A 27,958-nucleotide genomic window follows, 5' to 3' on the forward strand; every position below is an offset into this window, starting at 1 on the left:
AACGAAGGACACATTTATTTTGTCTTTTATATTCAATGCAATCTAGGTCACCAAATACATTAAAACAAGGCTGTGGAGGAAGTACCACCTATCCAGGAGGTTTTTCAAGATAATCAAGGGAGAGAAATATTCCCTCCTCCAACAGTCTTTTCTGATACAGTCCTCTTCGAAGTGTTTCGTTTTTTTTTTTTTAAATATATTTTCTTAACTTTTTCTTTTTTGGTGTCATGTCAAACCACATTAAGGTAGACAAGCTGCAGAGCACAAGATGAAGTTGCATATCCCTCGATGTCTTCATAATGAACCCCGGCTGCCTGGCAAGAACCTTGTCCTGGTAATGTGTTCCTCCAAGCACAAGACACCTTGCACAGTACGTATTTGCAACAACTTTATTTTTCAAACTTTTGTACAGGTTGAAGGAATGTTACCGTTTTCCCTCCCTGCTCCCCACAAAGCTAATCATCTGACAGCAAATTAAGCTGTTCTGTTAAGTGATCCTATTTTTCAATAAACAGGAAAACAAGGGCTGCCAAAAAATGGCATCACTGGAAAAAGGCCTCCTGTGACATCAACACTGCTTGACAGGAAAGAAGTAGGAGGAAATAAAAATGGGAGCACAAAGTATTTTTTAACAGCTACACAGCACAAAATCCACTCCTAAAATTTACATACACAATTTGACACAATGAAAGATAATAAAATCACATCAAACTTCATGCCTGGAAATATTTTACAAAAAAATTTACATAAACTTTCACCCCTTGATTCACTTATCATACAACCACTTAAATTACATCAAACTGAAACAAGTTCCATTCCAATTTAGTTATTTTGGTTTTCCAATTCAAGTGAACATTAGAATGGAAAGCAGAAATGCAGGCTCTTCTTTCATGTTGATAACGTATCCTCTCCAAACTTCACATTATCACTTGCTTCACTTTGATGTCATCATGGTGACAAATTCTGAAAATAAGCAAGAAAGTTATATTTAATTTTTGGAAGAACTTATACGTGAATCTTATATTAATGTTCGATGTAAAAAAGAATCAGCACAAAAATCCTGTGAACTTTTAAGACTACGCTATACATATTTAAAAAAAAAAATAAATAACATGCAATCGGCTAAATAAAATAAAAATACAAGTAGCACTTTCACTTCCACTCTTATCTGTAACCCAAATAGATCTTAATTCTGTGTACAAATAACTAACACATGCAAATAACATGCATTACCAAATCAGCATTACAGGCACTCAACTACGAATTGTTGAATATGTGAAGTTTGAGAAGCTCCTACGCAATAGAAAATCAAGCTTCCCCTAGACTGTCAATATAATTTAAGTACAAAAAATAAATTATTTCCAATTTGGCTGCTGTTAATCATTCACTGCAAAAGACTAGCTAAACAAAAATCACAAAATTAAGATCCACAAGTTAATTTAAATTTGTTTCAGCGATTAACTCAAATTCACTCACTAAAAATTCACAAACTGCCAGCTGGATGAGCAAACATTTAGACTGACTCGCGGAAGAACTTATACAATAATTAAATGATTTTTAAAACTATTGCAGCCAGAGAAAATACATGCAAAGAATTTCAGGCGCTCTTATGTACACGCAATTCTAGAACTTTAAATAAACTATTTATAGATTTGTTGTTCTCGTAAGTGTTAATGCTTTTAAAGCTTATTTCTACACTCTTTACAAATAATGCACGAAAAATTATATACTTTTCTTAGGTTCTGGAGATGGGGCCAAACGAATAGTCAAATGCCGGGAACATAGCGGTTGAATGATACAGAGCTCACTTCATGCGGAGTTCAGTTCAATTCACGTGAGTATGATGGGCATGTGTCGGTGGGTTTTGTGGAATTTTCCAATTTCACCCCATTTTCTCATTTTACCAAGTATTATTCATTCACATTAATCAATCATCCGCCTCCTTTGGCTTAAAGGTATAACCATGGGATGCCAAGTACTCCCAACAAATTCACATCACATCAAGACCGTTTATGTAGCACGTCGGTCATGCATACGCATAGTGAAAGATTCTGAATTTACTAAAACCTTGAGCAGATACAGATACCCGCATCAATACAGCTTTTTCGTAAGTAATTTATATTTTCTTTGAAGATGAAATTGTGCATATTCGTACAAGTTTTCGTGATTAATTTTGTTTTTCGAAGCAATATAGACTTCTTGCACTTAAATGGCAACTCTTGGGATAAATAACATTCACATCAAAATCATCTTCCAGTTTGATTTCTACCTGCTGTAACTTAACTGATTTTACGACTTTTTCAAGGATCTTTTATTTTGTCTGAGTTTTGAGCATTCCCTATGAGCAATAGAAAAATAGAATCCGATGGGATTACATTTTTGTTTAGCTTTCATATACCTAGTTATTTCATAAATATTGTCAGATTCTGACCGCCGTTTGACCACGAAGTATGAGCGGTGTGGTCATCGGAGTATTGTGAGCAAAGTCCCTGAGTTGTGAGGCGCTGCAGTGGGGCGACTACGAAAATCGTGTTGCACCCGTAGCGCTACATAAGATCTTCGCAATCCTGAACCCCCTGCAAATTACATTAATCTACCACACCACCCAGAGCGTTACAATGAAACAGCAAGTGACAATGACCGGTATAGTGGCAAACCGCGCACAGTGAGAACGCTGGAGGCAAGTAAAGCTGCAAGGATTCGACGAAATACCCCTCAGGACTAATATCACGAGAATTGTCCATTTCGAAACTAAATGTGTCACGGGTTTAATCAGGACCTTGGACAGCCTATAGAAACGTACATATCACTTTCTGACTGATGCGTTACACTAGTAGAATTGTGAAAACTAAACGTACCGCCAAGTGTTACACACAGGAAATGGTCTATTTTCTTTTTATACGAGTAGTTATTCCCAGTTGAGCAGTTCTTTAATGCTCAAAATGACCGTGTGTACGAATCATAAGTGCAAGCTGTTGAACGTGTTTCCAGGCTGCAAAGAAACCATCCCTCAGCATTAGTCAAGGAGGGCTGTGAACTTCACCCCACAATACGATTCAATGTTTGTGAACAGGGGGATGAAGACTGTCTACCGTACCAAACCTGTGTTGGAGCCCGCAGTGGAAACAATGAGTACCACCTTGTTCCCCGGCCAACAATGGACCCTCCAATAGGATTCTTCTCCCGCGCACAAGGCACGGTTAACACAGGAGGTGCCTTACGGACCAACGTCCCAGTCCATTTCCGTATCAAAGACTATCAAGCACGGATCAACTCGCTTGACTACAAACTAGCCAGTGTTTATCAATGGCCTGGAAGAAGGGTCACCCCAATACGAACTTCCTGAAGCTTGCTCTGCTCAAGGGAGCCAGCCACTTCCTCTAAGACATGGTTCGTATTGACGCGTGGTCAGCCACTCCGGGCCTGCAACCAGGCTCAAGGTAGGAATTTTGAAAACTGATTGGTGCTCTTCATGCTCCACACTTCCGTGTACCACCTTGCAACAAAGATATCAATACATCCTTGACACTGCACTTTCAAACCTTTCATACTATCTTCGAAGTAACTAGTTACATTATCATGGAATTCACGAAACTGGAAGAGTGGTATTCAAAATTGCCAAACATTTGGAAGCTTAATCTGCTGACTTTTTCTTTCTTTTCTTATATTCGCACAGAACTATTGGCAGGTTAATACATTCGTACATAAAAAAAATAAAAAAAAAAAATAAAATAAAAAAAAAAAAGTTAACTGAAATGCCAGTTTTCGGGAGTTAAGTACTGAACTCTGAACTCTGCGTCAACAAAACTTATGACCTATGGGCAACAGTGAGCAGTACTTCCAAAGCATGGTATATCAAATTTAAACAAGGTAATATGCACAAGGTTTCGCTGGAACATTTTTTAACATTGGACTCGCTAATAAAAAATAAACATGAATAGTCTTTAGGAAGGACTCCCAATATGAAAGCCTATATCCAACTATTAAATTATATTTTTCAACAATCAAAATACTGATTCCATTTCCGATGTTCAATAATAAATATCTATATTAAGACCCATATGAAATATAGTTGGGTCAAAAATTTCTAAATACGAATCGAGCAGCAGGGCAATAGCTTTTTAGCATCAAATTTACAAATTATCGGGTAGATTCAAGTGAAACGTCCGCTTTTCGTCTGAGTGGAAACTACCCAACACAATGGATGAACCAATAACACATTGCACGTACGTTACAAACCACGCACATGTTAAACACGATTGCCCAGTCAGAAGGCAGTCGTGTGGAAATCTATATACACACACCGTGCATTATTTTCCTTTACAAGTTTAGAACATTCTGTAAAGAAAGAAAAAAAAGCAATGCATAATTTGGGGCAGGATTGATGAATGTATGTACCATACGCAGTTTGTGAGATTTCACGCCGGTGACAACGCTGAGAACAGCCACATGGCCACCGAACCACAGCATGTTTTGATGAGGGAAAGAACACTTCGGCATATACACTGTTGTTCACTGGTTTCGCGCAGCTCGGTAAGATGAAAATGTTAGACTCAAGGGTGCCACAGTTAACAAGGATCAAGTCTGAATATGTGAAATTGATTTGAGGAGCATTGGATTGTCGCATCTAAATATGGATCTACTACGGCAGGACAGTGATGGGATCATGATCAAAGTTCAAAACTGTTTCCAAAACTATCCTTCCAACCCAGAAATTTGTATTGCCGGTATGGTAACCCATCGTGTGAATGATTCATCAGGGTTAAAAAAAAAAAAAAAAAAAAAAAAAAAAAAAAAAAAAAATGCAGATAGTTTCATTGCTTAACTCCGTGATATGCACCAGAAACTTGTCGGCAGGCATCCAGCAATGATCCTTGTGCCTGCACGACGAAAATGCATGCCCTCGCTCAAAAGAAACTGTACAAGTTTGGCTCCAATATGGAACCCCTCCTGACCACTATATTCTCCTGATTTCTTCAACTAGCGCCCCTTCCAGCATCTCGTACGAAAGAACTATGTCCGGGAAGTGCAACGTGGGTTGAGGATGACTTCGCGTTGCCGACTCCAGACGTTTGTCAGAATCCAACTATTGGCTAACAATGATAAAAGTATGGCTGCAAAAAGAAACTACTTTGATTAACCAAGTATTGTAGGTTCATTTCTCTAGGCTTAAGAAGTGACGCAAATTGGAAATTTTCACTGCACCAAGCCAACACTAACCTTACGTGACGTAAGACTTACAACTGTAGTGACAATCAGGTAAAAATTTGGTAACGTGATTTGCCTTAAAAATGAAATACTTAAATTAGAAAATTAATTCTGGTGACAAAATGTGTCAACAAGGATCAAGTAGTCAAAATTTATTATCGAAGTAAAACCACGCTGCAGCTTTAATCTTTTTCCTCTCCTGTTTTTCAAATTACAAACTACTAAAAATATTCAAAAATTCAGCTGGAGTTTATGCAAAACTACTTCACTTTCTGAATTCTGTGAACTATGACTAACTAATGGAAGTGAAAGTACTCCCATTAATTGCATTAACTGTACGTCGTGGAGCATGCTGAATTAAAAAAAATCATGGTAAACATGGCTTACTACTTCCTTTCTACCCTTCTACACTAAATTGTGCCCATAAAACAAAAAACACCACTGCTAAAAATAATTAACAGCAACACCCAAAAGTAAAAACACTTCGACTGAAGCGCAAAAAAATTAACAAAAAAGGCCATGCTAATCAATTTAATTGACCCATAATTTAGAAATGATTTCGCATATTCGAACGATTAAGCCAATTATTACAAAACCGCATAGCTACTGTTGAGGCATCTTGAAATTCAAAGTGCAAATACCGAAATGTGCAAGCACGTTAATACCGGAGTCAAAATAAAAATGATGGAATCCACCACAAGATTCTACAAGTGCTTTGGTGCAGACATGCTTAAACGTGAGCTTATCTTCTAGATTACTACGCAGAGATAGATTTTATATTATATGTATATTTTATATCGACAACTGTTCTTACATAAACAATCTCAGCACCAATTAGGCAGTATTACATTTTACTTTACACTTACCACACAATATCAATACACTTAAGTCTTTGCTACTAGAATAAGGGTTTCCACTTGAAGCGCCAAGAAAAAGGCCAATACTTACGAAATCAACAATAAATGTAGATCAACTTTACCCCAAGATCTACTAATTATAACGATGGGTCTATCAGTTGGATGAATGGGACTATTAGCATATTAAATATGTTATGAAAAATCAATTATGGATATAACACGTCTACTGTACTTCCTGAATGTTTTCATATTCGCAAACTTAAATGGAGAAATAAAGAACAAGTATACATTGCTCCTACGGAAAATTATCACGAATGCATTTGGAGCGCAGGTGTCAGGTTAAGATTTTTTAACTGCACAGAACAAATAGTCTGCATCAAGAAAACTCGGAAGCTACTACAATAACGAGGCTCTTAATTACTCGACAAATCTAAACAGCAGCTGAATATGCTATTCACTTATCACAAGATGCAAATCACCTGGAAGTAACCTTAGCTCCAGCAGTCAACATTTCACTCCGAGGAACAGTACATACTACGTGCCTTGCTCAGAACTACCAATGCCACAATAATTGATAACTATACCTTGTGATATATGCCTAGATATTAACCCATGTACTAAATTTTAATATTCATTCATCGAGGAAAACATCTATGACAAAGTATTCCTTTTCTGTACCTGCGTACTGAGGAATTTACACAAAGCATACTTATCCCAACTGCATTAATATACTGAAAATAAACTTAAAACCGGTACAAGCTTCTCACTACACTCTTTTCAACTAATACAAACAGGATTTGCTAAATTACTTTCAAATATATACCTAACCAGGATTCAAATCAAAACTACGTAACGCCATCTCACTAACATTTGAAAATGTTCAGTTATTACTACTACTATCTACAGAGCAAACCTTTCAACGTCACTAATGATTGAGCTTAATTCAGTTGTATGGACAAACTAAATTCACACTTCAGCGAATTTCAGTGGTCTCTGAATATATTTCTGCACTAGGTTTTCACGATTCTCTTTAACAGTATCTCAAGGAATGAAACAAAGAAATACCGGAAACTTACTCCCGGAATTTGCAAATATTAGATCCATTTACAGCAAAATAATGGGAAAATTAGCCTTAATTAGAATTAAAAACTGACTTTCTACAAAAGGAAAATGCAGAAACTAGCACTGTTACAACGCTGATAAGTAGAAGGAATCTGATCTCTCCCCACAGATCAATGAAATTTGGAGTGGAAAAATTCGGCTGAAATTACGCTACTCATGGCCCGAATGAAAGCTCAGCCAGTGCAACGGCATGGTAAGACGGGAGATCTGATTTCGATTTCTGACCGACATTTTCACAGAACTATATCAGGGTGTCTACTAGAATTCCAAAATGAAAATTCATGTCCTTTCCTTTACCAAACCATACAATTTTGTAACATTCTCAAGAGCAAATTTTCATGCACGCGACAGAAGCGTGCTTTGTAATTTGGTAGCGTCAAAAGCCGACCGGACATATTTTGTGATGAATTTCGACATATTACACAAAATTTTTCAGTCCCCTTATATTTGTACAGATTTTTAAAAATCGTGACCCAAAAGCTAAATTTCGTGGCTTTTCCTTGACTTTCATGACAGTTTTCTGATTTCGTGACTTTCATGCCTCGTGACCGATAAGATTCTGTACACTAACAATTTTTCGGAGTTCTATTACAAGATATATATATATATATATATATATATATATATATATATATATATATATATATATATAATCAAATAATGCTACAAAGTTTGGAGTGACGCTGTAGACATCCGGAGTGGCACAGTGCTGCCATCTGTGTATAAAGCGGAACATGCATGTAGTGTGTGACTGTTCATGACATGCGTTGATATTGTAATGAGTTCTGATGGAGTGGGGCGATTACGAAAATCGTGTAGCAGTAATTGCACTACACAAGGTCGGGAAGACAGCAGGTGACATTTTTAACCTCCTGAAACCCCCACAAATCAACAAGAGATTCGTGTGTCGCGCCATACAGCGATACACCTAGACTGGAAAGGCAACTGACCGCGCAAGGAGTGGCAGACCACGAACGGTAGAACCCCGCAGGTCCAGAAAGCAGTCGCAGCAACAATTCGAAGAAATCCTGAAGACACTTTCCAGCAGGTTCCACTCCAGGCCACAAAGCGAAAACAACCCACGACTGGCTGGCACGGAACGTCCCCGACTTCATTTCTACCGCTGACTGGCCTTCTAGCAGCCCGGACCTTAACCCACTGGACTACAATCGTTGGGCAGTCCTTCAGGCACAGGTCTGCCATAAACGGCGTCCATCTATCGACATTCTGAAACTATCCTTGACCCGAGCAGTGAACAATTTTCCCATGGACGTGGTGCGTAATGCCATTGACCAGTGGCCGGACAGACTTCGTGCCTGCATCAAGGCCAAGGGGTGACATTTCGAAAAATTATTCGTGCGTCAGATGTACAACATATCAATGTAAAACATAACCAAAATAAATTGCCTTGGTGTTAATACTCTAAGTTATTCACATTCAAACTCGTGACGGTATTTATGATATATGTGAATTTTAATTCACTACAGGAAAATAAAACAATGATGGGATACGAGATTATTTCTAATGTGTGTGGATTAGTTTGAGATTGGAAGCTACGCAGTAACAATTTTATGTCATGAAAGTCTGTATCCTTCAATCTACATTATCTTTGTAACCTCGAAATGGTTAGAACTTCTCGAACATATACTCAACTTAAACCCCCGTTTCACAATTTTTCCACTTTCATAATATTACTACAATTGACCCTTCCACTCTACTACATATGTATTACTTTAAATCAGAACTTATAGATCGAGAAGCAAAAGATGGGGTCAAAATAGAATACACGCTGATAGTCTTAAGGCGGTCGTACACATATTACGTAACGCGGTAAAGGGGGAGAGGGTGTTCGGCCTTGCCTTACAAATGTGACAAGAGGGAAGGACGGGGTAAAATTTGGTCAAAAATAGAGTTACGTAATATGTGGGCAGCCCCTAAGCCCAGAATATCTCAACTTTCAAACATTACACAAAAAATTTCACTGATGGTAGGTATCACTTTCAAAAAGTGATGTCATCTTGCCTAGCGAATCCCCTATGATACTGTACACGAAACAAACTGTGCAAGGTAGGTGGGGTCAAATTAGACTAACGTTTTCTCCTTCCCTCAATCCTTGAATTCACTTACCCCACAAATCGAAGCGAACCAATGTCTTCCACCCCGAAATGCTCAATTGCGACAAATCTGGAATCCTTACGTCCCTACACTTGCCCCTCATACTATGGGGCATCTATAACCTCAGAACTGCATTTTATTTTAAATCTCCAAAGGACCTTAATTTTTTACTGATCATGCAAGAACCACGAATACCTTACCAAGTCACACTTAAAATCAGTTAACAGTAGCTCCACACATAGCACGGATACCTCCAAGATATCCTACGTGGCTACATGGCTTGGAGACCCAGGCTCGATAACAGACGGAAGGTCGTGTGGTTCGGTTCCCATGTTAGCCTGTAGGTCCACGACTCAGCCCCTCTGCTGAAAGAAATACTAAACTAAAAGGAAATCCGAAAAAGTACCTTCTACCTAGAAACAGGGGAAAAAAATTGGAGTATGTACTATTGTGAACAGTCTTATTCCTTACTTTATTGTCTACGCCGTAATGTTTTAACCAAATGAATTGGTACAATTGATTCTATCTACAATCAAATGCAAAGACATACTGAAAGGCAACATCTACATAAAGGGAAAGATTGTACACACATGTATACAATAAGACAAGAATTTACTTTGGACCCAATCTTTCTATACAACAACGAAAATTACCTTTAAGTTACATGCAACAGAAACTTTGAAAGCATGCACTTATGTAAAACGATGAAACTGCCATCTACATACAGTTGATTGTAGACAGCATACCAATAAAAGTGCTTCGTCCAACAACATATACATGATTAAAAATCTATAGCACAATTCGTTTTCCCTTAGAGTCTTCACTAGCCACGAAATCAATTCCACATTTTCCACAATATTGGAAACTATTTTTCAAATTTCCATAAATCAAAGCCAAAATTTGAAAAGTAAATTGGTCAAGTTTTCTTTTTCAAGTGTTTAATATGCGGTACGCAAGCTCCATCCTCATAATAGGCCTCTACAAATCTCAATACGTATTTTAACAATACTGACCAGTTTACTTATCAGAACTACACACACACACACACACACACACACACACACACACACACACACACATACTTCACCACTAAGACTGCTGAAATTGAGTTTTCGGCAATATTCTGCAAAATGTGGAAGGACTAGCGTACTCCTTGAAATTTTTAATTTACGCAGCTGACACGTAGTGCAACGTACGTACATCATGTGCTGACATATAATAATACATCATAGGCGATGCCTCAAGATACCGTAGTTTTCTATCACGCACATACAAGAGCAGCAGCTTGTATGTATCTGCCAACAGAACACCGAGAACCGAACGAAACAAGCCGGCTTTGCACACAGCAGCAAGCCCACACCTACCGAACATGCAGTCTCCAAACTTTATAACTGGACTCCCGTTTGAGACCCTTACATCAATGCAATGAAGGAGCATTTTGTTCTAAGTTATCAAATTAGTATAACAAGAGTATGTATTTCCTGCTCCATTCTGTTAGATTCAGCTCAGTAGTCTATATAGATTCCAAACAACTCAGGTTAGCTTCCTTCTATGTCTATCAGAACAGAAGGGTAGTGAAGGTTAGCAGTAGGCTATGCCTGCCAGTTTAGTTCCTGTAATGCTATGCGACTGTAAACTGGTTGCAGGATTTTAATAACTAAAAGGTCACGCTACAGAGCATTATATTGGGTGCTGACTGACAACATTCCATAAAGCATTAAAGCACTGACCACCTACAGCTTTTTCTGATCATCTAAGAATGGGCACTAGTAGTCCCTGAACACCGACTGAAAATTATTTGAGCAAGAGCATGGAAATCTGTAAAGGAGAAATTGCATGATCATGGTAAGTACCGTACCTTACCATTAGTACACACAAAATAAAATTAATTTACATCTCATAAACTAGACTGCAAACAGAACTCAAGAGGTTGTAACTGCGCCTTACAGCCTCTGGATAATCTACTGCTCTTTCCTCTTCAGCGCCAGTGCCCTTGGAGTACCTTATGCTGCAATTTGGATTTTAGCTAATACGCGCCACCCCAGCTGTTAATTACTCGTAAACATCCTCCAAGTGCTCTGCTATAGCATTTCCTTAAACTTGTCAGTGGCACAAGGACAATTGTTATTCAGTCATACTAGCAATAAACATTACACAAGTCTACGCTGAACAAATGTCAAGCATATACGTGGAAACAACATATTAGAAACTGGAAATAGTAAATACTACTACACAAGCATCTAACAGATTTTTCACTTGACAGTTAAGTGGAATACAATTTATTATCAACACGCTCATCCGTACATACTGAAACCGGTTCGGTACATACTGAAAAAACCGAAGTATATTAAAAACCAATCAGCTTCCGACTGCATTATAACAATTTTCTGTATCTACATAAAAAGAACATGAAATTAACGATAAAAATTAAAAGCAGTCCTACTGAATAAAACGAACACCCGCCTTGTTTCGGAGCCTATTATAGAATATTTTACCAATGGATGATTCGAGAACCACGAAAAACATTTATAACTACAATGTACGATTCACTTCAGTCCGCGCCATAATCTACATTTTAAAAAACTGGTTCATTGTTTTCACTGTGCTTGCAGTGACATCAAATTACACGTGGAAAAGCAGTGGAAGTGACGCTTCTGGAAGCATCAAGTAACAATCCCTCTCGTTTGAAACAATATGAGCGAGAAAATAAAGGATAAAAATTCCCTAAAGTACACAACAGTTACTGTATGGCTGCACACGCCTAGTAGTACCATAGGGATATTAAACGGAACTATTAAAATTATTGTAAAAACTATACCGAGAAGTACAAAATGTTGCTCGTTTTAAGATTAAAGGCTCTGCCTTCTGATAATTTTCGCGCCAGATGCTCCTCGATCTGGCGCGACCAGTATCAACTAATAGACTAATTTCGAGACTTCATTCTCATATAACATGGCAACGAATTTCTAAAAACTAAATTTTAAAATCTCTACGCACTTCTCTTCCCCAAACTCAGCCGTTCTTGTTAGTATCAGGACTAACAAGACTGCAGTATTTTTCTGCCACAAAGAAAAATTACAGAATGAGAAAACTTATTGTTTAGTTTTATGCTTCCCTATGCAGTAGTTTCAAGCATTTTAAAGCGAATTCAGCTTCCCTAGAAATGATATTACACCACTGCTCGTGGTTTTTCTTTTTCCGTTTAGAAGCTAATTACAAATATACTAGGAACGATTCAGAGATTATTGCTTGGTTCCCGGAGCGAAAAGGCACATACTCCTCTAATGTGTTAGCATAATTAACAACCACTAACTTTTCACGCGCTCCACAACTCTCATCCTGATTATTTTCCTGGTATTCCAGTAACAAATCCTGTGCCATCATCTGCAAGACAGCATCCTCAATTAGTCTGGTAGATTATAACAGGATTTGTTACCGAAACAGAAAATTAACCATTAGGATAGGCATCGCAAGAGCATGTTAGTGATAATTTCAATGTGCCACACTATATAAATATTACCATGTTAAGATTGTGGTTTGTGTAATTTCCTTTAAAAAATTATCCGAGACTAAATAAAGCCGTACGAAGGAATGGAAATAAATCATTACCTAAAAAAGACTTTCTTATTGTCAATTTCTTATTCTTACAGGTACTTGATATGAAACTGTAGAGCTGGTGTTGTTTTCTGGTAATGAAAACTAAAATTTACTTCTCTCCATCATTAACTTACACTCGCACATGACAATTTTAATACAGCACCGCGTAGCAAACAGACTAAAATATCTAATTACCTTAACATAATGCTGGGTCACAAATATTTATGATACAAGGGGAATTTGAAAACTTTCAGGAATGATGTCGAAAGAAATTCTTAAGCAACGAAATTTTTTTCAATAACGTCACAAAAAAATCTGAGCAATCCGTTAATTTGTATTACAACTGACCAAATATGACACTACCGAGTTAGGATCGAGCATGAAGCCTGTGACTATTAATTTGGCACGATAGAATTACTGTAGAGCATTTAAAACGAACAAGTGCAATGAATATTAAGAACTGTGCGAAACAATGCCAAATTAAAGTCTTCCTATAGATCAATAAAGAAGCAGATTGGAGACTCCTAAAGAGACCTTTCACCGAAAAATAAAAACAGACCCGAAGAAACAAACTTCTCTTGAAACTGGCTTGGTGAATGAACTAATTTGCGCAGATAGGATCAACCACACATCACTCAGGAGTTCGGCTATTAATGGAATAGGTGTACCACATTGCTAACGTTGAATTCGGTATGAAAAAGCTTACCAAAATTGGTCTGGTCCTATGTCAGTAAAACTGGAAATTTACGAACAGATGAATTCTAACATATCCAAGCCCACTTTTCCCGACTTACTTCATCTGTTCGTTACACTCAAAGCATACCTTAGGGTTCATATTCATAACCCCTTCCCCCCCTCTTTCACTCTCCAGGAGTTTGAAAAATTAACCCCGTCGCAGGAAACTAAGTACCTCTTTCCTTGCCATGTTACGCCTCAAATTGCAAAATAACTTTATTTTCACATTATTGCAAGCTCAAGCTCGTGTATCGTAGGGCTACCTAGTGTGTCACTCATCAACGACCACATCAATATATCTAGAAACGCAGAATTGTAAAAGTACTCTTATCACTGTAATAAGAGAAATATATTGAATGAGGAGGAGGGGGTTGATAGTTCCCTTCCCCTAAAGAACAGTACATCATAAAGAAAAAAAACTTTATGAACATAACCGAAAAAATCTTGCAAAGCTTTCGGAGACTTCGTTTCCAGGAGGAAGTAATTTTTTTATTTCCAAATCCATGTTCCTAAAATGCACAATGTTAGGATTACTACGTTGAGATGTAAAACATGTTATAAATATATATTAAAAAAAAAAAAAAAAAAAAAAAAAAAAAAAAAAAAAAGTGCACGCAGACGGTACACCTATTATCGTAGCCAATAAACTGACCATTATTGAATCTTGTTGGCTGTTACTCAGTTGTGTAATCTTTCACTTAGATGACTTGTGTTTCCTTGAGAGTGTGAAAAGTTTAGAACTATTTTGTGAATTCATCTAACAAAAAGCTGCACCAAAAATATGAAAACAAGTATTTAGTAATTTCCTAACCTCTGTCAACCTATCACGATATAATTATCAACTAAAAACAGATCAACAGTTTTTGAAAGTATTGTACCTCATCCCACGGTTTGTTTCGCTACTCAGTACATCAGTACCTAGAATACTAGAAGAGCGTAAGCTAGAAACTTTCATGTCTCGCATAAAACATTTCTTTACAAGTAGAAGAGATATTCAAATCTTAGAACTAAACCTTACTACAAAATATAGAATATCGCGCCTAATCTTTGTTCTATTTCCCATATTGCGCAACAGTCACATCGCACTTCTGAACTGCGTAAGGTTACACAATGTTATTTACATGATTCAAGTCCTGTACGGATACTAACTGGAAGAACGGACATGCTATTCTCCCACAGTTATTATGTAACTTGCTTCATTCACAAACTCGCAAGACCTAACCATGGGCATGCACGTGCAATACCACACCAATTCAAGAACTGTTTCGAAATCTTGCACAAACTGATAGGCAACGATGAACAAAAACATTCGCAGGCATGATCCTAACAACTTCATAAATATGAAATAGATGAATAGAATTAAATCCCTGACTTTCAAGAATGCTGAGTAAGTTTGTGAACAAAGCTTCACATCAACCGTCAAAAAAAAAAAATCTCCCATGCCTTTTTCTAAGCTCCCCCCACCCCCAGTTAGCTGGGGTATACTTTTCGGATCGCTGTCCTTCCTAATGTCTCTCATTTTTCATGTTCTTTTGTTAAAGATAGCAAATATTTACATACAAATTATTCCGCTGATATGTTTTATGGCCATTCACAATAAAACTGTACACTAACAGTGACAAAATTACATCAAAATGTGACCGGTACACCCAAGCATACTTGAAAACTGCAAGATGTGATTTCTTCCATTCTGACGGAGCACTTTGCTATGATTTACATGCATGAGAGTTAAGGCCTTCATTACGAAGTAAACCCCAAGCTATTTACAGTGCTATATGAAGCCAATGAATGTTATATAACGTTACTCTTGATATAACTTCATCACTTTCAATTTTCACCTAGAACACAATCAAATCGAATCAAGTTTTTTCCATGTAATATCCCGCAGCAACTATACAGCACTTAGGCTCAACCATGCCTATCTTTTGTTTTTGTTTCTTCTTTACTTTTTAAATCTGATGCGAATAAAAGAACTGGCACACTACGTTGAGAAGTCAACGTCTTATATCATTCCCAAAGTCATTAATTCGTAATTACAAAAGCAACAAGAAACAATTCTAACAAATCAGAGGTCAAACAGGTCGATCTGGCGTGGAAAAAGTATCGAATTGCATTGTTTCATAAAGCACCAGTTTTCAAATACCGTACCAACAATAGCAAGAAAAAGTTGGAATTTTTCGATGAACTGGTAGAATGCCTTGTAAACGAGTAAACCAGGTGCAACTGCTTGACTACAGAATCTATTATGGTTTTAGAGATTACTTTCCTCAAATATAGTATCTTTGAAGTACCATAAGTTCTCCCCGCCATTGTACATTAAATCATTAGAAATTACAATTCATGTAAGACATTTTTAAATATGCCTTTAGCCAAGAAGCCACTAATGATTGTATATATTTTGATGATCACGTCAGTATCGAAATCACTTGTCCCTCACGATATGCTCAATGGCAGACATTCTTTTCGAAAGAACTCCTCTTATTACTAAAAGCATTACTCAGCCTACGCTGGAAGGTTCCCTTCCACTTTCAGTGGTAATATTAGCTACGAACAATTAATGGCAAGCTCTTTATTCAAGGAGTACTGCATAATACACAAACTTGACCCGTAGATTCAACGCTTGCATACTTCGTGTGTAACCGCTGAAAACCCGCATATTAAAAATACGCTGAAAGGCAGAAGGCGTAAATACAATAGTGACTTAAACAGTCCCATGTTACACATTAACTATACAACTCCAGGTATAAGAAAAAACACCCGCTCCACTTACAAGACAATATATTTGATAGTTCGTCATAACTAGCAGGCAGATATAAACAAAACCAATGGCGAAGTCCACCGTTTCGTGATCCAAACTAATGAACGTTTCGTCTCCTAATTTTGAACTCCTTAAACGATCTACTAGTACCTTCTATGAAGATGCATTATATTAAACCAAGAAGTACTAGAAGAAAAAAAAAAACACCCTAACAAGTTTCGCGTATTTTACAGGAAAAAAAAAAAAAAACCTTCATCCTACTTACCTTCGTAATTTACTTGTCCGTCGCCATCAATATCTGCTTCCCTGATCATTTCATCGACTTCTTCGTCTGTTAACTTCTCACCCAAATTGGTCATTACATGCCTAAGCTCAGCTGCACTAATAAAACCATTACCGTCCTTATCAAAAACTCTGAATGCCTCTCTAATTTCTTCTTCACTGTCTGTGTCCTTCATTTTTCTTGCCATCATTGTTAGAAACTCGGGGAAGTCAATTGTGCCGTTACCTGAAATTACAACGATCAAGATAAAAATATGAATAAGAATTTCACAAATCATGTAACTGCCTGATAGTTCTAATCCAGTTAAAACTCAGCCATTTCACACTGGCACTATTAACGAAGATTTGATTTTAGTTATAATCCCTTTCACAGCCGAGAGGCTATGAGACGTAGCCCTACAGCTTGAAGTGGGATCCGAACCATACGAGTTCCGGGAGGTACCGGGAATCGAACCCGGGCCTCCCACGCCAAAGATAAGTAATCAAGGCATATATTTAATGCTATATCCACGAAACTACTACTGCAATAAGAATAAAAAATTTTCGTATAGTGTAACGGCGTGCTCAAAACACTTCAAAAGCCTATGTTCCATCAGTTTTCAATATCTTAGTTCTACATTATGTTTGAATACGTTCAGCGGCAAAGAAACTGACTGTAGTTGTTACCTAGTAACGGAGAATCACCCCCCCCCCCTCTCTTGTCTCTTTACCGTTCTCATATTGAGCGTGTTATATACAAATCTCAAACAATGAACCGGAACACTACGAGATCCTTCAATTAGTCGCTACTGTAAAATAAAATTTTAAAAAAAATATATATATATATCGAGAATTCAGTGGTAATTCTTACTTGATTAGCATTAGTATTCCTGTTCTTAGTTTGTAGTACATATTTTGGAATAACTTTCGTACTTCTGTACGACGAAATTAAGCCTTTATAAAAGCCTTCACCTTAATAGCTTCCTCACAGAAATATATATATGTTCAGTGACTGCACGTGAACATATACAGGGTATTAATGAATTATTCCGACAAACTGTAAGAAGATTCCTTACGTCAAAATAAGAGTTCATATGGACCTGTGGGGAAAAGTGTATAGTTTCAGAGCAGAGCTATCCAAAATCGCGATAAACCCAAGTTTCAACAGGCCTATTTCGAGTTCCAGAAACTGTGGATAGTGGTCCTTAGCGTACACGAAGTCACGCATACGCAATCCAAACATGCATATTTCATTAATGTTCAATGAGTGTACAGAATATTCCATGTAGGGTGGAATTCCCAGACATGCCATCAACCGAAATTTGAGATGCTCCGACTTCCTCCGAAGTATTGGGTGTCCATTGACGTCAACGCTTGCCTCCTGCCTACTATTTACTTTGGACCCTCTTTGAAATCAGGGTATATCTGAAAACTATTGAGAGCTTATCTGAGAATTACACCCTGTAGGAAATATTCTGCACACCTATTGAAAATTGACGAAATATGCACTTTTGGATTGCGTATGGGTGGCTTCCTTTACGCTGATAAGGACCACCATCCACAGCTTCTGGAACTCGAAATATGGCGCTGAAATTTGGCTTTTTCGCGATTTTGGACAACCCTAGCTCTGAAACTATGCACTTTTAGCCATAGAACCATATTTTGTTGTGAGGAATCAGTTTATAGTTTATCGGTATAGTTCATTAACACCCTATATAAATAAAATTTTACTTCCTTCTGTCACTGAAAGTTAGCAACAGGATAAAGAAAGACATGACATCATAAAATTCCAAATAGCTGTTCTCCGAACAAAAATCTATGATGCTAAGCAGGGTGTTGAATTTGAATATGCTCTGAAATACGAAACGCGAGATCTAGTCCGTACCCCCCATGATAAAGAATTAGTCTGTTCCACCGCTACCCGGGCTTGTCCTGCATTACGGACTCTCCTTAACATATTAATCCTACTCAGAGCGAGTTTCTGCAAGCTCAATTTTATTTCACAAACTAATTAGAACCTTTTAATTCATACGTAATTCATAATTACAAAGAATTATTACACATGATAAATTTCTCAACACATGTTTGAACTCACGCTCTTTGGTTAGATCCATCTCCCCCATTTCTCAACTAACCTAACTGCTATCGTTCATCTTCGCTTGGTAAGTATATAAGATTTTATCTAACGAATTTCCTGTGCTCGCAACTGCCATTTTCATGCAAATAATTAGACATATCGGCATGCTGCTGATGTGTCTTTGCAAATACCATTGTTCCTTGAAGAAAGAAGAAAAAAAAAAAAGCCATTTGATTTTCGCAGTTCAAGTCTTAACTTCTCCAAACCCTAGTAAACTGCCTTCTTATTAATGTTGATATTCGAAAAATGATCCTACTTTGGCCTCTTGCTTAAATTTCTTTAAGTTAATAGGACCAAAAATTAAAAGCAAGCTGCCATAATTACGATATTACAGCAATGATTCCCAACCGATGTGTCGCGCAGTTCCATACGATGTGTTTCGACATTCTAGAACAAATATTATTGAAGTCTTTTGACAGATTGTACCAGCCAACGCCTTCAGCGCCGGCAACAATGCTTAGTACTACTGCAACACTACTTTATATGAACATTAGTATATTACAATTTACATTATAAATTTAAATCAAAAAGATCGTTGCGCTGTCATGGGGATTCAGCAAAGCAGTGGTTCCCAACCGATGTCGCTACACACACTACGTCTTGAATTTTAAATTTAAAAATCATGAAGCATTTAATTAGCTGAAATCAATTTCGAGAGACCAGTCAACGCAACGCTTCTAGCAGCATAGCACTACGTAGTGCTACTTTATAGAAAGAGGCTTCACTAATCCGTATTATCAATAGAAAATCAAACAAGTACGCCGCGACGACATGTGGGCTTAGTAATATGTGTCGTCAATCCAAGGTTGGGAACCACTGCAGTACACCGTGATTCCTATAATATGCGTGTAGATTCCTTCTGCACATCCTGTAATATTTCGCATATCAGAACCTTTAATATTTCACATATCAGAAAGAATTGAAAATGAGCTTTGATTCAAATTTAACCAATAAGACTGAAAAAATTGATCACATGGAAACTAAGTACAATCAAACTTATATCCGTACACTCCACTACTGGATATCCACAAGCCAATAATGGATGTGTTACGTGTAGTTGACTACTAAAGTGGCATACGGTGTGTAATATTTGCCCAATGATCCTACTTCAAGCCCAAAAAGCCAGCTTCGACTACAGTGATATATGATGCTACTTTGTAAGCTGTGTATCTAAAATACTATACAGAATCAACACTACGCTGACATACATCTTTCAAATGATACAGTGGAAACTGTAAAAAGGGGATAAAGTATTTATCCAAGACTTATGGTCGTAGATCGCAAACTGTTCTTTTAAACTTAAAAGATCCATGCACGTCCTTCCAACGAATTCGATTAAATGGCACCTACCGCCGCCTACAAAAGAAAGGGAAAGTTACATTAATCTGTAATATTTAACCTAGCCTCAATGCAACGTTTGTATCTTCAACGCGAAATTTACACCAATTCCATAATATATGAGTCGTTTCTTAAGATGTCAATTCCTTATTGCAATACAGTATTTGTACTATTAACGTCCAACACTTTTTTTTTTTTATATATATATATATATATATATAGAGAGAGAGAGAGAGAGAGAGAGAGAGAGAAATCAATTATGTTGAAAAAACCTAGCTCACAACAAATACGAATGAACATAAAAAAAAAAAAAAAAAAAAAAACTCCCCACTGGCTGCTACCCTATATTAACATGAAAAATGCAAATTTTGTGGGTGACTAAGAAATGAGAGAGTTTCCACTGCGTAAGTATTAATCACTTACATACGAAGTAGTTAAAATGGGTTACTATAAATCCGCTAAGAGCCGCTTACTACTTATCCGTACATATCTAACTGTAAAAATATTAAGAAGCAGATTAACAATTTTCTTATATCTCAATAATCGAAATAAGCAACGCGATATTTGTATAGTGTTATACCACACAGTTGGAATTACATTTAGAACAAGAAACCCCGATGCCCACTAATCATTAATAAATCTAAGATCTCCGATCAACAGTGCAAATACATCATGTAAGAAAACTAAACTATACTTTCAGTTTTATCCGAAGTCGCTAGAAACATGCGTAAGCCGCAACAACAAAGAGTAAAGGGGAACAGGGAACTAAGAATCTAAAGATAAAACTGTAATACAATGATTTCCAACAATGTGCGAACAAACAAAAAGAAATGTAGCTGGCTAATGATAAATATCAAAATATTGAAGTATCAACAAGACCATACTAAGATTCACTATGAAAATCTGGTCTGTGTGTAACTACTAAACTAAAATCCAACAAACTGTTTAATACACTATTTTAAAAAGAAAAACATTATCCCTAGTTCGAGTATTTAGCTACTACTTAATGGTTTGTTTCTTTGGTAACTTCCAAAAGAAATGCCACATTGGATCCACTCTTCCCACCGACATCTTTTATTGGAATATCAGTTGAAAAACAATGACGAAATACCAATAAGACTTAATTTTTCTGGGATTTTGTCATTGTTTTTAAACCAATATCCAACAAAAGATGTTTTATCTATTTGTCCAAGACTTCTGTAGATGACAGGCAATAGGCTCAATGTTAAGTTACAGACTACCGACATTCAAAAACTAAACACCGCAACTGCGGATACAAGACCCTTCCTGCTGTTTTAGTGGCTAGCGTGAGTGGTGCACATGGACTCGGGTTCTATTCCCAGTGGAACAAAAAATTTAGGTTCACAAATAACGCTAAGGAGTTTGGTGAAATACAACTAAAACTGGAAGAAAACATGTGACCCTATTGCTAAGATAACTGCATTTTTTCTTAAATCAAACGCAAACTTAGGACTACAAACACGAGAAATCTCAATACTAATGACTGAAAACCAAAATAAGTTAGTAGACAGATCTTTAAAAACTAAGAACACAAGTTAGCACGCTAACAGATCTACGAACTTACCATCTGCATCAACTTCATTAATCATATCTTGAAGTTCTGCTTCTGTAGGATTCTGTCCCAACGACCTCATAACCGTCCCGAGTTCTTTTGTCGTAATTGTGCCATCGCCATCTTTGTCGAACAAAGAAAAGGCTTCTTTGAATTCTGCAATCTGCTCCTCTGTTAGCTGATCAGCCTGAAATAAAAACCATTGTTTAATGTCTATGTAAATGCTCCAAAGGAAAATTTGTTCTAAACGTGGCTCAATACATACCGGTAGCACTATTTTACCCGGTACGCATACCGCATCCTTGCTTCGAACATTAGGAAACTAGTAAATTACAAATTACTTTATATATATATTATAATATATATATATATATATGATCGAATTCGAAAATACCAAAAAACAAGTTTCAATCACCAACTGTTGCAAATAAATTTTCTACACTAGTTTGATCAGATTAAAGCACTGCCCTGTGAACTTATCTCCCTTTTAATTTGACACTGCTGTTTTACCTAAGATTTTTTCCTACCCTGCTACCAAGCATGCAACTTCAAACGTGATTTAAATACTCCTTCTGCCCAGAACAGATTGACAGCTAATCCCCTACAGAGTGACATTCGTACACAAAATATCTTCTACCGAGACATTTTTGCTCAGAGTAGATTTATTAAATTACGGTATCTATGATGCACAAGGACAAGCCATTGTCCCCACTCTTCTGGAACGTAATTAACCAGATATTTTAAAGTATGCTACAGTAATAAAATAGTAATACACTAAGTGTAGACAAAGGAGGCCCAATACACTAGTAAATCTCAAAGGGTCAAAGAGGCGATGCAAGGGGAGCCCCTTTTACCTTTAGACAAGCTGGAAGGGCGTTAGCAATCCAATAAAATTTGAGTGATATTTTCAATTGTATGCATTTCATAGAGGTCTGACGCCTGAGCACTTTACCAAAGTAGTTTTGTCTATATGCCAGTAGAAAGGAGGTAGTCGCATGCTGGAAGAATGAAGACGTAAGCGACAAAGATGCGGATCCAATGAGATGGATGTGAAGACTACAAATATCCTACACATTGTGATTAGGATGTTACTAGTAAGTAGAAATATATGGCCAATGCGATCTACATATTTTAGGAAGACAGAAAATGGACCAAAGAAAGCAATATTCACACCAAATCTAGAAATACCGTGTGATATTTTCTGCATCTGCAGAGGGATAACCTCGGACTACGAACCTCAGATAGCAATAAAGGTATGTCTATCCTCCCAATCTGTACTTAACCAGTACCGAACCAAGTTAATGAAATCACCACAATGTAAACAGGAACTAAATACACAAAGATTTGAAATAGATCGAATTACGATATGGAATAAGTTAGTCATTCTATACAATAAAGGAGATATTCACAATCTTACTACTCGTGTCGAAGAAAAGTACAATCAGCGACTACCAGTTGTTCACATGTTAGGGTCAATGCGTCTATCCGACTCAATGTTACCACTTACAGGGTTAAGAGAAATGTTTTTAACCTTAAATGCAATTCAAACCGGTATCAATGGCGCAATCGAAAGAGAAAATCCGGAAACAATGGATAATATCTTCCTAATAAACCAATGAAAATTATCATTCAAAACAAGACTTTTCGAAGTACCTGAAACTTCGTGCCCTGGCAGGTACTACATTGAAAATTCATCCTCAAAACTAAAACAGTTGAACTGGTAGTAAATATAATCTATTTAGAAAAGATGAACAATACGCTCACTAGTTCAAAAAATAATTTCAACTTTTACCACCTTCATTACTTTTTTTTTTTAATCAGTATTCGTTGCACTAAACTTTCCGCAAAAACTTCTAGCAGCTTGCATTTCAAGGACCTGTTCGTCTTTTTTTTTTTTTTTTTTTCCACAATTTGTACAGCCTAAATTTTGCTTTACAATCTGCGTCTCATTATGTTAAGTCAGACTGAATCAAGATATTTTGTGAAAAAAAAAGTTACAAAAAAAAAGTAACTGAAGTACTGATACGCTTTATAGTGCCATCTATGCGGAAACTAATTACAACTAGCTTCGAACGTTCCCAATCTGGTTCAACATGCATTAGCAACTACACACCGTTACGTAGGAAAGCACAGATTATTTACCACTATGACCCATATCTGTTCCACTCAACTATAACTCTTAATTATAGAGTTAATTATGACCTCAACAACAGAAGGTGGAAACCTCGACTACTTGATTAACATTTTAGAAAATCAACCTCGCCTGAGAGTAAATGCGTCAGAGACTTAGGTTCTTAAACAGTGAACAGACCAAGTGCACAGACACGCTATATTTCTTTTTTTCAAAAGAACGCCAATATTTATATTTCAGAGTATCCCAATAGTTTGTGATTCCTACACAACAACACACAAGTTGAACAAAGATCCTTGAGCTTTAAAACTCACAAGTAATCACTAAAATACGAAATGATAGTTTTCACCACTAAAAGTGCAACTTCCCTCATTTGTGTTCAAAGTGAACTAAGAAATTGCAAAGTGGGGGAGGATGAACCCGAATATAGAATTTCCAGAATTCGAAGCGAGAATATTATAACCTGCTCCATTTAGCTGGTACAGAAATCTTCCGAAGGAACAACAACAATGGCAGGTATTCGCACCACTGGTCAGGGTAACAATGTTCCTATCTGGCTGAATGCCTAACACGTGTGACACTACTGCGCATGGAGTTTCGATTTGATTCCTGGTGAGAGCACAGCCGCAGATGCGTAATCCAAGTAGTGGTCCGCATTCAATTTTTGAACTATTTCGCGGGCTTATACAGTCGCGCTGCTGACAACACAAGTCACAAATATGTTTATAAAACAGTTGAGAGGCTGTAATTTTGACACCTATGCCTCCCATTAAGAACTCCAATTTATCTTCTGTAGTTAATCAATTTCAATTTCAGCTGTGAAATCAGGAGTAAGGATTACTTTAAATAAAAAATATTTCCAAATTTATAAGTTCAAAAATTTCACACTTTACTGAAACATTACATTTAACAGGAGACTGCCGTACACAGGGAGGGAAGTCCATAGTTGTTGTTATATATATAAACTCCTACCGCGGTAAATCTTCCTAAATGTTACTTTACACTACCGTACTAGGAATCTATACTGTTACGTATTAAAAATAAAATAATAATAATAATAAAAAAAGGTTATAGTTAAGGAGCCGTACTTCCCATTTAGGGAAGGACGAGAAACTCCATACTTTCAGGAATTATTCATTGACTATCTAGGATGTTAAAAAGTAGGTAATAGACTGAGTTCTTGCCCTTGTACTTAGGGTGTTTAGGTAGTGCAACAGTAAGATGTATCCTCGTACACGGGAGATGAGAAGTAGCTGTTCTTAACTATTACAAAAAAAAAAAAAAAAAAAAAAAAAAAAAAAAAAAAAAAAGCAAATACAAAACTCCGAACCAGAAGTGAACGCCAAAATAACCTCTCAACCAACATACTTTCCAAAAATGCACTAGCGGTTGGAAAAACGCAGTTAGAAATCGGGAATGTAATGAAAATCAATCTTACTATTTAGTTAGCTAGCTTAACTTGTATAGGTTAATTAGTACAAATTAACTGAGGCTGTTTTCTACGCCATTAGAACAAATCTTTCAACTGTGGATATATTTCAGTACTAAATAATCCTCATATTTTTTTGCGCGTGTGTGTTTCAATACTAAGAATGAAAGCTCAATGTGTACTCAGAACTACATTTCAGTCATGGCCATTCTATGATAGTCATAAAATTTATGGTCTAGAAGCAAGGTAAGATCCTTCAAACTAAGAAATTTAATAAGCATCTTAAATAGTAATTAATTAAAAAGGTAATGGAAAATATATTGCTGATACCCTGTAAGATTTCCTGAACGATTTCGGCCTTGTACACCAGGCTGTTACATGAAATTCGAATTACCCTATATACACAATTTGCACTTTCGGTTCAAGGGTTCAAATCGGAAAGACTTTGTTAATTCTACTGTCACTGTCAGGGCGTAAAATTTCAAAGTACGACACACTCGCTAATCCAAAAATGATTGTTGCCAGTCCGCCCCCTCCCCCTAGCCATGGTTTGACAAAGAGGGCATAACATTTCAAAAGCAGACTATTAGATTCAGAATAATCAGTTCTGAATCGAACAATTCATATACACATTAAAAATAAATCTTACTTTAAGACAAGAATTACAACGTTGTGAAGACTTCGCATTCCGTTTTCTGTCACTATTTTCGTGCGAAACAAACTGCACAGCCCTAAGGGTTTAAGCACTGGCCTAACAATAATAATCACTTTAATAAGCAGGGCTTGAATAATCTTGCTTGCACGAATTTGCCAACCCAAAAATCAACTAGGTAGACTAATCTGGTGCCACAGTATTTATACTCGCCAATTAAAAAAAAAAAAAAAAAAAAAAAAAAAACTCGCTACTCGCGAGCAGGGGGGGGGGAATTTTCAAGCCCTGCCAATAAGAGACTTCAAATTCTGAACCTTTATACCACAAGTGTAAGAAGTATTTAAAATAATTCCATCTACACGAGAATAACCATATAAACAAGGCTAAGGGGCTGAAATTGTTCAGGAAAAGTGTTAGCCCTTCAAGCGCAATCAATCGAGTCAGGTCTTTCGCTAATAAAACTTCTGTATTACGAGTATCATTACCGGTACTAGAGAGAGACACTGTAGCTGGTACTGAAGAATTATTATGTACCGGTATATTAACTGTGCATGTAACTATACAACCCTGCTTTGAAAATATTGATGTAACCCTAACTATCGGTTCATCAGAAAGAATGCCCAAACAGTTCAAGTTTGCACTACCACAAAAACAAGTACATTTGTAAGAATATGCTTTTGCAAGATGACAAACAATTCAACTAGCTATTATTTGAGCAACACTCACTGTAGAGTATTTTCAGTAAATTCATAAATATGACAGTTGACAAACTTCCGAATACCGGTAAGCATTTTAATGAACATTCTAGAACTCCATTCCAAATACCAAATGTTTGCAATAATACAGCATTTTCACACGCTTGTCCTAACGCTTACTATGACTGCCAGCTCATCTATGTTATCAATAAACTTATTTCAAAACAAAACAAAGAAAAAAAAAAGTTTCAAATCAAAATCATTCAAAAGGTTATAGCAGAATAGCACCAGTTCTGGCTCATGATCATATATTTACATTAATTTTACTTTGAGCGATTTCAGTACAAAATTACATCTTCCGCAACTTTCCGTATTTGTTACTGACAGTATGTTAAACTATACTTTCGCTGGTCATCTGCAGAACAGACCCTACACACATGTGCACCCCTGGGCCCTCCCAAGCATACATTTAACATTACTGTTTTAAAACCAATCCAGTAACCATTATCGAAACACTTGGGGAAAAATGCCTACGTGGGCAAGAAAATGCTTAAATGCATTTCAACACATCGTTCATCTCTCCATACTTGTTACGATCTAATTTCTAAAAATTCTGGCTCATCGGTTTAGTTCCAACGTTTCTGGCAGAGGCTACACTTTCAACCCTCAAATCAAGGTTACGTGTCCAGCTCAGATCTAGAAACTAGTTAAACACCCGGATTATAACAGTATCTAATTTTGGATACTACAGCCTACATTTCGTTCCGACACCTTCATAAGCGTATTTCGGACATGTTTAATCGTGAAAATAACAATTTAACATTGCTGAATACTACATTCCCCCTAATAAGCCAAAAATATCCGCAATACAGTTGCCAATAAAACTGTACTCTATTGCTTAGCCAAATACCCATAATAAGACATACGTTATTCTGATTTAGTATTACGCTTATCATGCCAATATTAACATTTTTAGAAACTACAAACATTACACATGCATTTCTAGCATAGGATGATTTAATTTGTTTACTTACCATCGTTGATTCTTTGAGGATTCCACTACTTTCGGGAACTCTCCAGCACCGCTAAATGTTACACTACGGCCTTCACAACACGAACTACTTCGTATAGACCGGATCACGTTAAACACAGTTCAGTATTTATCCGCCAATAGCAACGTCCTTGTTGAGAATATTACATTACCTCTTTTAATAATTTGCACCCACCAAATTTAAACCAAAACACTGCATTAATGCTTTTACACACAAAACCTTTACAGTTTCGCTTGCACCGAATTTGAACTCAGGGAGAGGACTACTTTTGCCCTGCGTAAGTGAATAGGCTTTATAG

General features: G+C 36.8%; 1 protein-coding gene across 2 annotated transcripts; it reads right to left on the reverse strand.

Annotated features, from left to right (window-relative positions):
- LOC145685891 (calmodulin) lies at positions 1-27,958 on the reverse strand. 2 transcript variants are annotated; one of them, XM_081758631.1, is made up of 4 exons: positions 27,643-27,958; positions 21,714-21,888; positions 16,658-16,900; positions 1-963 (listed from the first exon to the last, which is right to left on the reverse strand). In XM_081758631.1, exons 1-4 carry the CDS (start codon positions 27,643-27,645, stop codon positions 935-937), a joined length of 450 nt encoding a protein of 149 aa, XP_081614757.1. In that variant the 5' UTR covers positions 27,646-27,958; the 3' UTR covers positions 1-934. The 2 variants fall into 2 exon arrangements, with proteins under 2 accessions (XP_081614757.1, XP_081614756.1); XM_081758630.1 differs by lacking the exon at positions 27,643-27,958 and adding an exon at positions 24,296-24,319.

Source organism: Thermobia domestica, chromosome 5, assembly GCF_964235325.1.
Source record: "Thermobia domestica chromosome 5, izTheDome1.hap1.1, whole genome shotgun sequence".
In the NCBI taxonomy this organism is placed as follows: domain Eukaryota; kingdom Metazoa; phylum Arthropoda; class Insecta; order Zygentoma; family Lepismatidae; genus Thermobia; species Thermobia domestica.

Excerpts from the sequence above, each read along its gene's own strand:
- LOC145685891 (XM_081758630.1), bottom strand. Across the intron at positions 16,901-21,713 it reads TAATGAAGTTGATGCAGATG|GTAACGGCACAATTGACTTC; the intron begins GTAAGTTCGTAG and ends TTGTAATTTCAG. Across the intron at positions 964-16,657 it reads CGGACAAGTAAATTACGAAG|AATTTGTCACCATGATGACA; the intron begins GTAAGTAGGATG and ends GCTTATTTTCAG.